Below are 15739 nucleotides of genomic sequence, written 5' to 3'. Positions count from 1 at the left end.
CAATCCCAGAATGCATTGCGAGTCGGCTGCTCTACTCTCACAGAAAAATAAACATGGCTGAAGGGGCGGAGAAAGGAATGGAGTTATTATCAAACGTAAATAAAATATTACTGATTTTTAACTTGTATAAACTTCTACCGAGTGTTTTTATTTGCAAGTTCGGAAATTTAAGGAAATTTAACCGTTATCGGTACATGAAGTGAGGTTATTTTAACGTTAGCGTGCTGTGCTACCTCAATGCATTGGTTTTAATGGCAAGATGCTAAATGCTAAACGCGAAACCCGAAACCCATCGGAAGCGCTATCTAAGTAGTGCGTTCGAATAATCTGCCTTATAAGTCATTGACTTATTAGAATCCTCTCTACTGAGGCAGCTGCCTATGTAGACAGTAAGACAGCAAGGCAGCTCCCTAGGTTTTTCGAACACACCCAAGGAGTATCATAGCCCTTCCCCATGGTAACTTATTGACTTTTTGTTTTGGTGCCACCGTGGCTGCCTGACTGGGTCATGTTACCATGGCAATTTGTTGACCATCCTCCTTGAACCCTTGACCAATCAATATACCCATCTGATTGCTAGGTGAGTCCAGCATCCTCTCCCCCCTCATTGTGATTAATTTACAGAAGATGAGTGCATGGAAGACGTCATATTTTGATGCATTTTCATGCAGTAAATCAATCGCAATCAAGATGTCAGTAATGTGATCCGGTTCACTTGAGTCACTTGTAACCCAAGTCCATAAAATGAATCGAATTTACCACCACTGGTAAAAAGTACCATACCATGTAATTTATGCCATGTCAAATATATACACACATGCAGCAGAAAAAAAACTAAAAAAAAGTATTGTGTAGCTAAACCCAAAGACGCCCTATGCTTTATTTCTGGCTTTGGCAAATTCCCCACCTAAGAATAACCTTTCCATTTTTGATTATTGAACTGCACAGACTGGATTTTCTCTCTTACACTGTGATTGGTGCCAAACACTGTCTAAAACAGCTTCCTAAACAGATTTCTTTATCACTAGTGTCAGTGTATATGACGTTTTTCAGTCCTGTTTCATGCAGACAACATTGAGGATGGTTCTCAGCCTTCTTTATTATCCTGCCACTTATTATCCCATGCTTTGTGTAGATTGTAATGTGGATATCATGTTGTATTCTATGTCGTATTATTAGCAGATCTGCTTACAGCTACCAATCACTGCATTGCCACTAGTGCTCAGAAAGTACATATGCTAGCCAGTACTTCTACCTCATATTCACATTGTTCTGCAGACCAAAAGATTGACATAGATCACTTCTACCATCAGTCATGACAAAGTTGCCTCTTGACCTTATTCCTTCTCTCGCTAATGTTATCTCTCAATTATCCTTTATTCCATTATTACCAGATCTTACCCAGCCTTCTGTTTCCCATCTCTGTTGGCCATCTCACTATTTTTTCCTTCCTCATTCTCTTTCCTTTTCGTCTGACTGATAATGTAATTAGAAGCTTAAAGGACTTTTGCTCGCCGTCTGATGAGACACGAAGAGAGGAATCAGTCTGTGGATCTGTCTGAGCTAAAGCTAGAATTAGTCCATCTTTATAAGCGTTTGGTCCACCAAAGCCTCCGTGTGCAGTTCTACCATGCTGCTAGTCAACTTCTGTTTTAGTCTTAATTTCTTTTTAGTTTTTCTTGCCACAGCAAATTTATGTCTATACAATTAATGATTACATTTACTGAAATTTTAAATGTATTAAATTATTTCATTGTTAAAAAGTATTTGTATTTTACTGTATCTCAAGTCATAGTGCTGAGTGAGACTGACTTTGCCCTTTGAACAATTTGAAGTCAGTAGTTTATCACAAAGACAAAGCAAAACAGCATCAAATGTTGCGTAGACAATCTCCTAAATTAGCGTTTTCAAAATAGGCTTACCGTTTGATTTAGTTCTTTTCTATGCCTTTTTGTATTTGTTGTACACCTGTGCACCACATGGCACCAATGTAAACCAAAATGGTTAGTTTTATTTCCATGACTGTAGCTGTCAATTCTTTTAGCTTTTACTTACAGTGAAAGAAGTGAATGCATCACAAAAATATGCTTACTGCCTTAATTGTGTTCTCCACACCCACAAGAAAAATTTACACTTACAAGAAAAACAAATTTACACTGAAAAACAGATCTGTGCTTCAGTCATGCAAACTTACATTTATGGTTATGACAAGCAGACACTTAACAGCGCAAATTTGTTCTTTTTGTTAATTTGCCCTTGACTTGGTTTTCATTTTGTTTTTCAGGTTAAATCTTCGAAATCATTTGCAATTGAAATTAATATTACATTTGAAACACTTGTTCTTAAGTTTTTCTTTGTTGAACTTGTTAAATTATAAATGTAAAATATTAGAAACATTGGGTGTGTTCGAAAACCTAGTGAGCTGCCTTGCTGTCTTACTGCCTACATAGGCAGCTGCCTAAGTAGAGAGGATTCTAATAAGTCATTGACTTATAAGGCAGGTTATTCAAATGCGCTACTCAGACAGCGATTCCATCAGTTTTCGCTAACTAAGCTAACACAGTTAGCCTCATGCCATTCAAACCAATGGGATGGGGTGGCACAACGTGCTAACATGTCAACTAACATCTCCCTCTATGTACCGAAAATGGTTAAATTCGCAGACAAACCCGAATTTGCAAATAAATAACACTTGTGCAAGTTTATACAAATTAAAAATCAATAATCATTTATTTACATTTGAAAATGTTTTTCAAATTTGTTTTTTTTGTGCCGCACTGAATTCTGGGATTGCCTTCACTGTATCATTCAAACCAATGGGATGGGGTGGCACAACGTGCTAACATGTCAACTAACATCTCCCTTTATTTTTCTCCCAAAAGTTGTGCCGCACTGAATTCTGGGATTGCCTTCACTGTATCATTCAAACCAATGGGATGGGGTGGCACAACGTGCTAACATGTCAACTAACATCTCCCTCTATGTACCGAAAATGGTTAAATTCGCCGACAAGCCCGAATTTGCAAATAAATAACACTTGTGCAAGTTTATACAAATTAAAAATCAATAATCATTTATTTACATTTGAAAATGTTTTTTATTTTTCTGTGAGAAAAGTTGTGCCGCACTGAATGCTGGGATTGCCTTCACTGCTAAGGAAGCATCGGATGCTCACTTGTTCTCGAGTCAAAATACATATGAAATTTTAAGATACCTTACTAGGGAGGGTATTAAGGCATCTAGGATTTCGAACAGCCTTCTTCTCGGGAGTCGTGTAGGATGACGTAAAATGCTGTCTATGTAAAGAGCACTGGGTTTTCGAACACACCTATTAATGTTTGGAATTTGTGTTACGTCTTGAAATACTTGTATTTACAAAGTATCTTGATTTCTGATTTTGCTTGTTTTGTAGAATTTACCTATGTTTATCTTTTCCTCCTCTTGACAGTGCAACTGTTTTTTACCTTGGTCTTTCTTAATAGTAGAACTATTTAAGCTATAATATGTTGAATCACTAGTGCTAACAGTGTTTAGAGCTGATTTTTACAGCATCAACAGTAAAACTCCATGCAGATTTTCCTTAACCAAAATAATTTCTTTGGGATGAAACAGTTTGTATATAAAATAATCTCCACTAGGTTAAATCTCTAACAACAACAGTAATTCTATGCATTCATGATTTATTCTGACACCTCAAACCGTCTTAGTCAGAGTTGGCACATGTGATGTTTGCAGTCTGTAATGTGCCAGCCAAGCTTTTAGTTGTTCGAGCCAATCCCAGAGAGAGGGGATCCGGACTGGGCACGAGACGATGCTTTTGATTTGATTAATATGGGCTTTGAGGCTGTCGAATGGGTGGAGGTTGTAGTTCATGAAAGGTTCAGTTTGGCTGGGCATAGAGGGGTGGAACGGCTTTCCTTGTGCTTTCCACACCTACACAACCTCAAACAGTATCTCAATCCAACACTGTGTCACGGAATCGAGACTAGAGAAAGACAATTCAGACACATGCTGTCTTATTCTGCTCATCTTTCCTTTTAACATCAGAAAGCTCTTTATTCCACTCTTATTATTGCCATTATATTTCCCCCAAACTCATAATGACCAGAATATTCACGCAGAATACGACCCTGATGCAATTCCAAATAATGAGATTTCATGTGGTTCTTTTGCTAGACGCTATTGCATCATGCAGTTCGACGACGAGAAGCCGTCAGAGTAAATCTATTGAAATTCCGTGTGTATGAATCCATCTGCCAAGTCTGGCTGGAAGTCAAGAGTATCCCGGCATGAAATATTCAAGCATTTATAGAGCATCATATGTTGCATGATAGAGGCGTTCATTCTTTCATACAAGTTTCTTCTGTATTTTGTACTGGTCATTTTTCTACAGGTGTGGAAACTTTTGACCTCACCTGTATTCTGTCCTTATAGTTTTTGAAGTGATTTGTCACATTTGTAATAACAAGCCATTGGAACTGAACTCTCATGAACTTTACACTAAATATATTTTTGTTTATGCATTTTCTCCCGACTTTTTAGTGTATCCAATTACTCAATTGCATTACGCTTCCTCTCCAATGTTATGGCTGATAAGTACTGATGCCGATCCCCGCCCTAATTGAGGAGAGCGAGACTGACACACGTCGCCTCCGACATGTGTGCAGTAGCCGACAGCATCTTTTCACCTGCATGAGGTGCGTTCATATGCGGATCAGCTTTGTGTACGGAGACACACACCCTGATCAATGCATTATCCCTTGACTCTGTGCAGGCACCAATCAGCCAGCAGAGGTCATAATTGCCTCAGTATTTATGAGGAGTCCTTATCCGACTCCCACCCTGTATGAACAACAGCCAATCGTTGTTCACGTAGGCGCCCAGCCCAGCCGGATGGCAGAGCTGAGTTTCGAACAGACGAGTTCAGCTCGAATGTCAGCTCTGGTGTGCCACCTAAGCACCAAGTTTATGGTAAATAAAGTAAATCATTTGATTTGATTGGAAATGGCATAATAATGATGCAACCACTTCGACTCTCATCACAATCTCATCTTTAATTTCCTTCGGGATCAATAAAGTATCTATCTATCTATCTATCTATCTATCTATCTATCTATCTATCTATCTATCTATCTATCTATCTATCTATCTATCTATCTATCTATCTATCTATCTATCTATCTATCTATCTATCTCTGGATGACATTTGCAGCATGTATCATTGAAATGTCATGCTGCCTCACATAAAATACAAACTGTGTTTCTTATTTGCAACTGAAGTCTCTGCTCATAATATTAAAATGCCATACTGAATGCTACCTGCTATTATAGATCAATAGACAGTACTGTAAAAATTCAGTTCCTTCTTTTTCATGTTCTTCTTGTCTGCACTTATTACTGTGTAGTTTATTTATTAATTTTTAAGGCTTTGAGTGTGGAATGTATCTAATTAAAAGTTACTAAAAAAATCACTGGTGGAAGTAAAAGCTGATGTTTTAAAATAAGTGTAATTAAGGCAACACAACACCCTGACGCATCATCGTAATGATTCCTACCGCTATTAAGCACCATGAATCATAATGCACATGTATAGTGCTGTATTAAATACCATGAATTAATGTTGTTTTTTAACCTCTACATTATATATGCTGCAACTAATGACACTTGAAATGTATTTAGAGTTGCTTTTAAGGCTGAGCTATTCAGATTATTAAAAAATGAGCTGCTTGCAGTTTAGTCCCCAATGTTGCCAGGTATGTTGCCTAAATAGAGTTTGCTAAGTTTGACATTCCTTACTTTTTGCAAGCCATCTTTCAGAAAAAAAGCTATGGTTTACATGTAAGACAGATCAATTTAACTGTCAACTTTATCAACTTCAGGCGGTGCTGTGGATTGTAATTATTATTTTTTTTATAACCACATGTGTTAAACTATCCAAACTATCAGACACCTCCAAAACCTTATGCAAAGTCTTCCTCAATGAATGGAGGCTGTTATAGCTGAATTTAGAAGGGCCAAATGGAATTCCTGGCAAGCTTATGGCCATTTATTTCTATAATGCCAATTGAAGGCACTTTAAAAAGTGGACATGGCTTAATCTGGGTACTTGGAGCGTACTTGGAACGACTTTACATCTCCAAGCAAAAAAAAAAAGGGTTAGATACACTGTGTTGGAACACTTTCCTCCCATCACCACTATTAAAATTACCTGCAGTTGGATGCGATAGCCTTTGTTGTCTTCTGGAATCAGTGAATAACATCTATCTGTGTGTGGTATGACCACTATCCCCCCTCTGACCCTTGTCATTTGATATTTACCATGACTACACAAAGGGGACTTCAATCTAGTATTCTGACTATAACAATTTCTCCTTTATTTATCCCAAATCTTGCATTCAACACATACACTAGAACTAACCACCATCCATCCAGCATTTAATACATCCCTGACTGATGAGCCAAAACAACCACCTTTTGTATCTGTGCAGCATGTCACACTGTATAACACACCAGTAAGTGTGCCTTGCTGACTGAGTATATATTTTCTGTGGTTAGAGGGGCTTAGCATTGATGTGCTTTAATAGACTGGTATCTCTCTCTGTTTCATGAATGAAACAAGATGAAATAGAGAGTTGTTCACACTCTTCCTGTTGGTGTATAGCCAAACACAAATCAATCTGTGCTATTGACTTACAGTCTCTTTGAGGTGAATGTGGGAAAAGCTCATTCATAGTAACAACTTGGTGGAAAATTTCAAATCAGCACCTAACTTGCTGTACACCAGGGCAGGGAGCCAAAACCTTCAGCAGAGTTTTAAAAAAGCATGCAGAGATACAAAGATCACATCCATATGTGCTTATTAATATGGAAAATCCCTAAGACATTGTAACATGGCTACTCTTCATCAAAGGCTTTGCATTTGACTTTTTAACACAACTGCAGTTATGATTACTTCTTATTAGCCAAATGAGTTTTTATGGCTGAGCACTAAGTTTTGGTGATTAGAGATTAAGGGTTAAGGTCAGGGCTTTGTGCACAATAGTCAAGATTTTGTGCAGACCAGTCAACATGTTGGTGTTATGCATTTGAACAGGTATTGCTCTTCTAGCAAAGCCAGATTTGTTTCCAGACTATAAGATCAAGAGAAACCAATAGTAGTGTATTTTATACCATGATAAACAATGCGAGGTATTCCAAATGCTAATATTAGGCTTGAATGACACTATTAAAGCCCAATTTGTAAAGCTCCTAACCCACCATTCTTGTGCTAAAGCCCTCTCTAGAGATAGTTTGGAACCTGGTAGCAGGTGATGCAACCAAGTAGATGATTTTAACACTATACATGCTTATGTAGCCTAGCACTTTGAACATGAACTGTTCATGCTCCTAGACGTTTCTACTACACAATAACAGCACTAAGGTTCGGTGATTAAGGATTAGGGGTTAAGGTCAGGGCTTTGTGCAGACCAGTCAAGATCTTCCACAGTATACTCAGCAAACCATTTCTTCATGGATCATGTGTCGAGGCAGGAAAGATTATCTTGTCACAAACTTGAAATCACAAAATACTCTTTCTTTTCTTTACAGGAATTTAGAGCTTTACTATAAACCATGAAAAAAATGCAATATGCCAGTATTTCTTCAACACCCTACTTTTGGCATTATGCATTTAGACAGGCATTGCTCTTCTGGCAAACCCAGATTTGTTTCCAAACTATAAGATTAGCCCAATAGTAGTGTATTTTATACCAGGAAAAACAATGCAAGGTATTCCAAATGCCAATATTAGGCTTGTATGAGACTGATGATCTATTAAAGCCCAATTTGTAAAGCTCCTAACCCACTATTCTTGCACTGAGGTCTTCTCTAGAGATAGTTTGGAACCTGGTAGCAGGTGATGCAACCAAGTAGAGCTGCTTATGTAGCCTAGCACTTTGAAGATGAGCTGTTCATGCTCCTTGACATTGCTACTACACAGTAACAGCTCTTGGAGTTGAGTGGGCAAGCTGAGTTGAGTTTTAACACTATACATTCTTATGTAGTCTAGCACTTTAAAATTTAATAAACTTGCAAAAGGGCCATTTTGTATACAGGTCTTGGTTACAGTCAGAGCTCTACAGTACAACACATTCTACTAGCAATTTTGGTCTACAACCTAGGAATCATGACTACGTGGGGTTCCAAAAAATGTTTCCAAATTGTAAAATAGGATTTTAATGATTTTAGGCAAATTTATGCTCATTTGTGTTCTTTTTGGCTACATGATGCTGCATTCCTGTTTTCTATGCCCTGTAGAATTGGTGACCATTACTATTTTTGGAGATATTTAAGGTCTGGCTAAGACAATTCCAAACACTTTATTGTCTATTAGGTCTAATTAGAAAGTGCAATAAAGTGACAGTGCTAATTTGTAATGTGTTATGTAAAATTTGTAAAAAATGAGTCATTTATTTAATAAAAAAGCTCATGAGTTGAGGAGACTTGTAAAATCGCAAAAAATCTGCCTTTAATATAGAAGTCACTGGCCAAACAAGGTTGGGAAACCCTGGGCTAGAGTCTGGAAAGTGAGGATAGCATAGCTGCCATGCTAGCATCTATTAGCTGTGTGTCTTGCTACATATCTGACTCCGCTAGTTCTAAAAGGTGTACATGTATACTGTTATTGTTTGAGCAGATATTCTAAAACACAGAGCAATTGATTTGCCACAACACACATAACATCATTACTCACACCATAATGGCTTTTGATACGGCCAAGTTCTGCCTGTTAATGCAGAAGATGTAGCCTCAGTTATTGCACACTCATCACCCTGCAGATTACTTTGGTCCTGTGAATTAGCCTTGTAATTAATGAATGAAGTTTGACTAAGATTAATCTGGGCCGATATAGCAGAGAGGATGTGTGGAACTGGTTATTAAGGCCGATGTGCTCATGCTTTTGTTTCCTGGTTTTTAACACGACTAATGTTGCTGATTAGCGCACTTTAGAACATTACTACTTGCCGATTAAAACCTGCGTTTTGGCTGGCTAAGGTTTTCTCAGGTCAGGACTGAATGGTAAGATTTAAGAGACTGGATAATGAATGGTGGCTTACTTCCAAAATAACTATTTAAAAAAAAAAGAACAGCAAAGTGTTTTCTTCTGTTCAGCTACTGCATTCCTAATGCCTGTGCTGATAGTGGGGCTGGTATTACTTCTGGTGACAGTGTTGTTATTTAGCAGTGATTACTGTTATGTAGTCTAAAGACGACAAGAGTTTTATGCCGTGCTGAGCAATGTGTTATACTAAGCTACAAGCTACTTAATAAAATAAATGTAGCTTAGCTACCTCAAAGCTTTCCCATTGAGAATTATTTTGGCCACACATACAAACGTAGCTCAACTACAGTGAAGCTAAAGCTATTGTTTAATATTCATTTCAACTTTTTACTAGTTGCAAATAATTGAAAACAGCAAAAATTGTATTTAAAATTGTCTGTGCGAATGGGTTCTTCAAACAGTTTCCTCACTTTTTTAACTCTATTTATTAAGAATTTCAAGAAAAACAAATGACATAACTTTTCTAGTCACCTTCCGATGCATTTTTCCAGCGTCACACCAACTTTTTAGCAAAAAATGTTTGTGGTTGAGCGTGATGCACTGCTGCTTTCACATCATCATCACATGAAAATCTTCTTCCCCTTAAAGCTTCCAAAAGATGAAAATCAGATGGTGCTAAATCCAGACTATAAGCGTCTCTCAGTATTTCAGACACGACCAATTACTACTCCTAACGCCTTCCCTGTTTCCAACCAAAATATAAATGTTTTTAATTAATACTTCCCAGAGCGGTCAAAGTCAACAATGTAGGCTAACTAAAAGCACTAGTAATATCTAACTAGCTGTAGTTAAAAACATTTTATCAGGAAAAATATTATTTTAATTATTTATCTCTCATGTTTGTCATCTTCAAAACTTCATTCAGGCATTTATTTAGCTGCGATAAGCAAAGTAATGCCTGCTTAATACATTTCATGATACAGCTTGTTTGCATGATCAGTCCAAAGCATACAGTCCTGCCTCAATATTCCTACCTAAGAAAATTGTTCACTGTTCTCGAAATATCTAATTCTGCTAAAAATGATGACATGCCATGCAAGGCTACATGATAACCCAGGGCTGTAAGCAAATTCAACTACTCTGTCCTTTCAACAACAAGTTGTATCAGGTGTATTACTACTTGATGGGGATTAAAATCTGTAGCCTCACTGACCCTGTACCCTAAAATACAAACTAAATAATTAAAATGAATAAAAAACTCTGTATTTTACACAATATCATCACACAGGTTTGCATTACAAAGCACATTATTACAAACTAAATAGTATGTTTAATTAATCTATTAATTAATTCAGTTCATTAATGTTAAATCAATAAATAATGAGTAGTATGTAATTTAGAATGCAGCCAGTCTTTGGATATGACAAACTTCTTTTATTTTATTAGTAACAATTCATTAGTAAAGCAAGTTAGAAGCTAAGTCATTACCAGCCAGTAACTTGGAGCCAGTTTACTTTAAACCAGTTTACCTTAAACCAAATGAAAATAAATTCTAAATGTTTTTTTCACTGTAACTGTAAGTGAGGATAATAGGTTCAGGTCTGTCCTAAAAAATTGGGCAAAAAGCTTCAATTCATCCTCGGAAAGCAGACCAGTCTTATTCAGGTCACTCACTTATTCATACTCATTCACACCTAAAAGACGATTAATAACACCAATCAACCTACCAGTCTTTTTTTGTAGGTAAGAACTATTTTATTCTTCGTGCTTGGAAACAATGAGTCACTTTGTGTACATACAGCAGTTTATCACGTTATTTACCATTTTAAAGGTCAACAGCAAATGTGGTCATGGATGGATTTGACTAATATCTGAGAGCACTGAGAAGGCAAAAAAATGAAAAAAAAATAATAGTGCACATCCTTCCAATTTTAAGTTTAAAAAGATACTAAAATGTTTATTTGATGTAAAGAAGTTAATAAATATTAGCAAAACATGGTGTATGTGTAAAATCTGAGGACCACAATTTATATATATATATTCTTTATGCATTTTCTCCCCTTTTTCTCCCTTTTAACCGCGTCCAATTGCCCGATTGCGTCATTCTTCCTCTCCACAAATGCCGATCCATGCTCTGATTGAGGAGAACGAAGCTAACCCACGCCCCCTCCGACACGTGGGCAGCATGCCGTATGCATCTCATCACCTACACTTTGACGAGTGCAGTGCAGCTCAGCGTTGTGTACAGAGAGACACACCCTGAGAGCACTCTTTTCTCATCTCTGCCAACAGAGGTCATAATTGCACCAGTCATGAGAGAGAGAGACTCCATCCGGCTTAGTCCCGCCCATATCTGAACAACAGGCCAATCGTTGTTCATGTGGTTGCTCAGCCTAGCCGGCAGGCAGAGCTGAGATTCGATACAATGTATTCGAGATCCCAGCTCTGGTTCCAGCGTGTCTTTTTACCGCTGCGCCACCTGAGCGGCCCCACAATTCATTTTAAAATAGAAATGGAGTTAGACATGCCAAAAGCCTTCCCCTGTCCATTGCACTGGCAACCTTTGTCTCAGGAACTAATTGCAGAACAATAAGACTCTTCTTTTCACCAGTTAGTGGCAGATTTCTACACATAGCTATAGAAAACGCTGAGGAACACACTATACTCAAATATTCCTTTACTGCTTTTGCCAAGGGTGACTACAGACAGCTGTGATAAATAAAAAAAAAGATCTAGGGTTAGAGCAGGGTCAGGAACCTCCAATAGGATTAGTCGTGGCCAGGATTCACTGATGCCAGATGACAAAGGCTATAGGGTGTCTGGAACAGACCAACAGCAGGGCTTCTGTGGCTCAAACTGCAGATCATTTTAATACTGGCTGTGATGTGAATGTGTTCACACAGTGCATCAAACCCCTACAGGTCAGTCAAAGTGCCCATGCTTACTCTGGTCAACCATCAAAAGCACCATAATAGGCACACAGATACCAGAACTGCCCATTTGATTAATGAAAGCAGGTCTAATGGTCCAAGGAATCCTGTTTTCTCCAAGATCATGTGGGCAGCCCTAGGACACCTTCAGATATCTGGTAGGTCAGAGCAGTTTTGATAGCATATCAGGCAGGTGGTCCTAATGTTTTGACTCATCGGTGCAATTATATAGTCCCCCAATATAAATGACCCCACCACTAAATTATTGTACACCCCTCACCGTGCCTGCATCCCTGCCTTCAACACTGAAAATGTAATTATAAGGCTTGATTCTGCGATTGTCAGAAGGCATTAGGCACACATGATGTTGATTATACCAGTCAAGTGAAAAGCGTTTCGATCAAAGCGCGTTTCACAGATGTCTGCAGTCCCGTCCAAAAGCAGCACATTTCAAGCTTTTCTACATAATATTAATTTAGCCTGGGTTTGTTTGGGAGGAGGAAAACAAAGGTGGATGAAGCGTGTGTGTGTGTGTGTGCGTGTGCGTAAGCATGTGAGTGTTTCAAGCTTGTTGCCAAATGTCTTCATCGTTCCCAGCGTGAAATCTCATTACACAGCCAGTGAATTTTAATTGATGCCATTTGATATTGGACAAACACAGCAAGGAAGGGGAGGGGTGGATGCAAAATTAAGATGGAGAGAGGGGGAAAAAGGAAGTTTGTAACATCAGTGAGGGATCAAAAAGCAATGAAGTGTGCACCATTGTGTGTGTGTGTGTGTGTGTGGTCGAGATGTCCTGCTGCTGTATTGGTACTGAATGAGAAATGAGGGCTTTGCCTTCACTGGAAAATATTTGAAAGGAATCTGTGTGGCAACAGATGTTTTCTGCTGGGAGTGTGTGTGTATATACTGTATATTTATGTGAGTGTGTGTAGGTGTTCATCATGAGCATCAGCCGCTGGAGTTGTAGTACCAGTAGTTGTTTTATTAATAACGCCCACGTTAACACAACTGATACTGAGGGACTCAGATCTGTGGTTTTGGTTATTTTAGCTACACTGTTTGCTCACAGATGTAAAAACTGAGACAAGAGCCATACCATTTCCATATATGGACATCAAAATGGAAAAAGTTTGACTTAGTAAAGGCTTAGTGAACTTCCCAACATGTCTTTGGGAACATCTAGGAGCAACAACGGCTCAGTGATACAGCAGCTGTTCTTACACTTTCAGTCACTTTCTAAGCCACTTATCCTTAATCAGGGTCATGGGGGGTGCTGGAGCCCATCGCACCTCTCATATGGGTGCAAGGCACACGGAAACACCCTGGACAGGGTGCCAGTCCATCGCAGCGCAGACACAAAAACACACACATCTAAGGTTCCTATGGATACCGGAGCACCCAAAGAAAACTCACATGGACACAAGGAGAACAAGCTAACTCCACACAGAAAAGACCCGGACTGCTCCACCTGGAAATCGAACCCAGGACCTTCTCGCTGTGAGGTGACAGTGCTACCCACCGAGCCACTGTGCCGCCCCCTGTTCTCACATACTCTTAGAAAAGACTGCTTAATCGAAAGTTTGTAGTAGATAATTTATCCATACAAGATTTATCAAACAGTCATGGACAATTTTGTGTCTCCAATGTACCTCACTTGCATGTCTTTGGACTGTGGGAGGAAACCGGAGCTCCCGGAGGAAACCCACGCAGACATAGGGAGAACATGCAAACTCCACACAGAAAGGACCCAGACTGCTCCACCTGGGAATCGAACCCAGGACCTTCTTGCTGTGAGATGACCGTGCTACCCACCGAGCCACCGAGCCACCCCCTGTTCTTAGACGCTCTTAGAAAACGACTCCTTAAGTTTCCGAAAGTTGGAGGTAGAGCAGCATTGCTCACTACCGAATACCAAACTGCATTTAAAACTAATATTAGCATAAGAACAGTTCACCGGGAGTTTCGTGGATTGTGCTTTCATAGCAAACATCTAATGGAATTTGGAGGTGTGGTAAACTAAGTGTCACTATCTGGTCAGCAGGAATGGCCATATATTGTAGGACGTTGTATGTTGTTGTTTTATTTCTCTTGACACATCATTTAACTTCTGTCCTGTCGCCCTGTGTCATTTCCTCAGGGAGAAGGAAAGGAGTCTCGGACAGCCCATGGTCATGCCTCAGCGCCACGATGCACCACGCTTTACCGGAGGAGGTTTCAGCCTGAAGCAAGCCAGCAAAGTTACTGCCTGAAACCAGCTACTCCGTCTAACTCAAGTTTTTTTTTTTTTTTTCACTATTTCACCAGTGCAAAAAAAATAATAGTCCCTACATTAAAGCATTAAGGTTTGGGGAAATGAAAAAGAAAGAGCCACTGTAGTCATTCATCATTTGTAAGTAAAGCAGATTTTCATGCCTTTGCTTTGTTTCTTTGCTTCCATTAGCAGGTTCCTAGTCAGTGGGAAAAGAGCAGAAGCACTCGCACTGTTCATTAATTCATTATCTTATTTTCCATTTCCTTCCCTCAGTTTATCAATTCTTCTCACTTTTATCTGTCTTTTTTCATTTACGTTTTCCTTATTTCTCTGTTCTCCGATTTTTAGCGCTTCCAATTTTTACCCAATTGCGTTATTCTTCCTCTCTACTGGTGCTGACCCCTGCCCCGATTGAGGAGAGCAAACTGACACATGAGCAGTAGCCGACTGCATCTTTTCACCTGCACAAGGCGAGTTAATATACAGATCAGCCACACATCAGCATTATTCCTCTACTCTGTGCAAACACCATCAATCAGCCGGCAAAGGTCGTAATTGCATCAGTTATGAGGTCCCTTTCCGGCTCCCTTCTCTCAAACGTTGTTTATATAGCCGCCCAGCCCAGCCGGATGGCAGAGCTGATGAGATTCGATACGATGTATTCGAAATCCCAGCTTTGGTGTGCTAGCATATTTTACCGCTGCGCCACCTGAGCAGCATCTTTTGGTATTTGAATATTATTCACACCCTTTGATTTCAGTGTTCTATTTAAATGCAGACGCGGGCGTCATACAGTGGTCCAAATCCAGTGTGTTTGTAGTGCAACTGGGTCAACCCAATTTTTCCCATAACAGCCAAGTTGCTATTTATATGACCCAAAATGAACACACCTGCATCGTTGTGGCTGGAATGGTGCAGCAGGGTGTAATATTTAAAAACATCTGCATCTCTGGTACATTCAAAATGGTTCAAAACAATATAGAATTATACAAGGGATCTTCAAAAAGTTTCCGCACTTTTCATTTTCATTGGAAAGTACAGTAGTAGTAATCGGTCGTGTCTGAGAGACTGAGAGAGCTTATAGTCTGGATTTAGCGTCTTCTGATTTCCACTTTTTTGGACGCTCAGAGAGGTTTTAAGGAGAAGAAGATTTTCATGTGATGATGATGTGAAGAACCCTCATATAAAAAATATAATACATGAGTCACAATGTCACTCCACTACATGCCAATGTAAACTATTTATGTCAATTATGTGTTCCTTATTTCTCTGTTCTACGATTTTTAGCACTTCCAATTTTTACCCAATTGTGTTATTCTTCCTCTCTACTGGTGCTGACCCCTGCCCGATTGAGGAGAGCGAACTGACACACACCCCCTCTGACACATGAGCAGTAGCCGACTGCATCTTTTTACTTGCATGAGGCGAACATTCAAAGATTTTGGCTGGGAATTGAACACAGAACCCTCTTACTGTGAGGTGACAGTGCTACCCACTGAGCCATGGTGCCGCCCC

At 39.1% G+C, this 15739-nt stretch overlaps 1 protein-coding gene across 1 annotated transcript in view; it reads left to right on the top strand.

Moving 5' to 3' along the window:
- cfap58 (cilia and flagella associated protein 58) overlaps positions 1 to 14337 on the top strand; it is a 117854-nt gene extending 103517 nt beyond the window's left edge. The window contains exon 18 of the mRNA XM_063009699.1: positions 14111 to 14337. Within this exon, the coding sequence (XP_062865769.1) occupies positions 14111 to 14222 (112 nt within the window). The 3' untranslated portion in view covers positions 14223 to 14337. The remainder of the gene's footprint in view (positions 1 to 14110) is intronic.
- Positions 14338 to 15739: the final 1402 nt, after the last annotated feature.

Source organism: Trichomycterus rosablanca, chromosome 15 (assembly GCF_030014385.1).
Source record: "Trichomycterus rosablanca isolate fTriRos1 chromosome 15, fTriRos1.hap1, whole genome shotgun sequence".
NCBI classification, from domain to species: Eukaryota; Metazoa; Chordata; class Actinopteri; order Siluriformes; family Trichomycteridae; genus Trichomycterus; species Trichomycterus rosablanca.
This window is presented reverse-complemented; position numbering and strand designations above follow the sequence as displayed.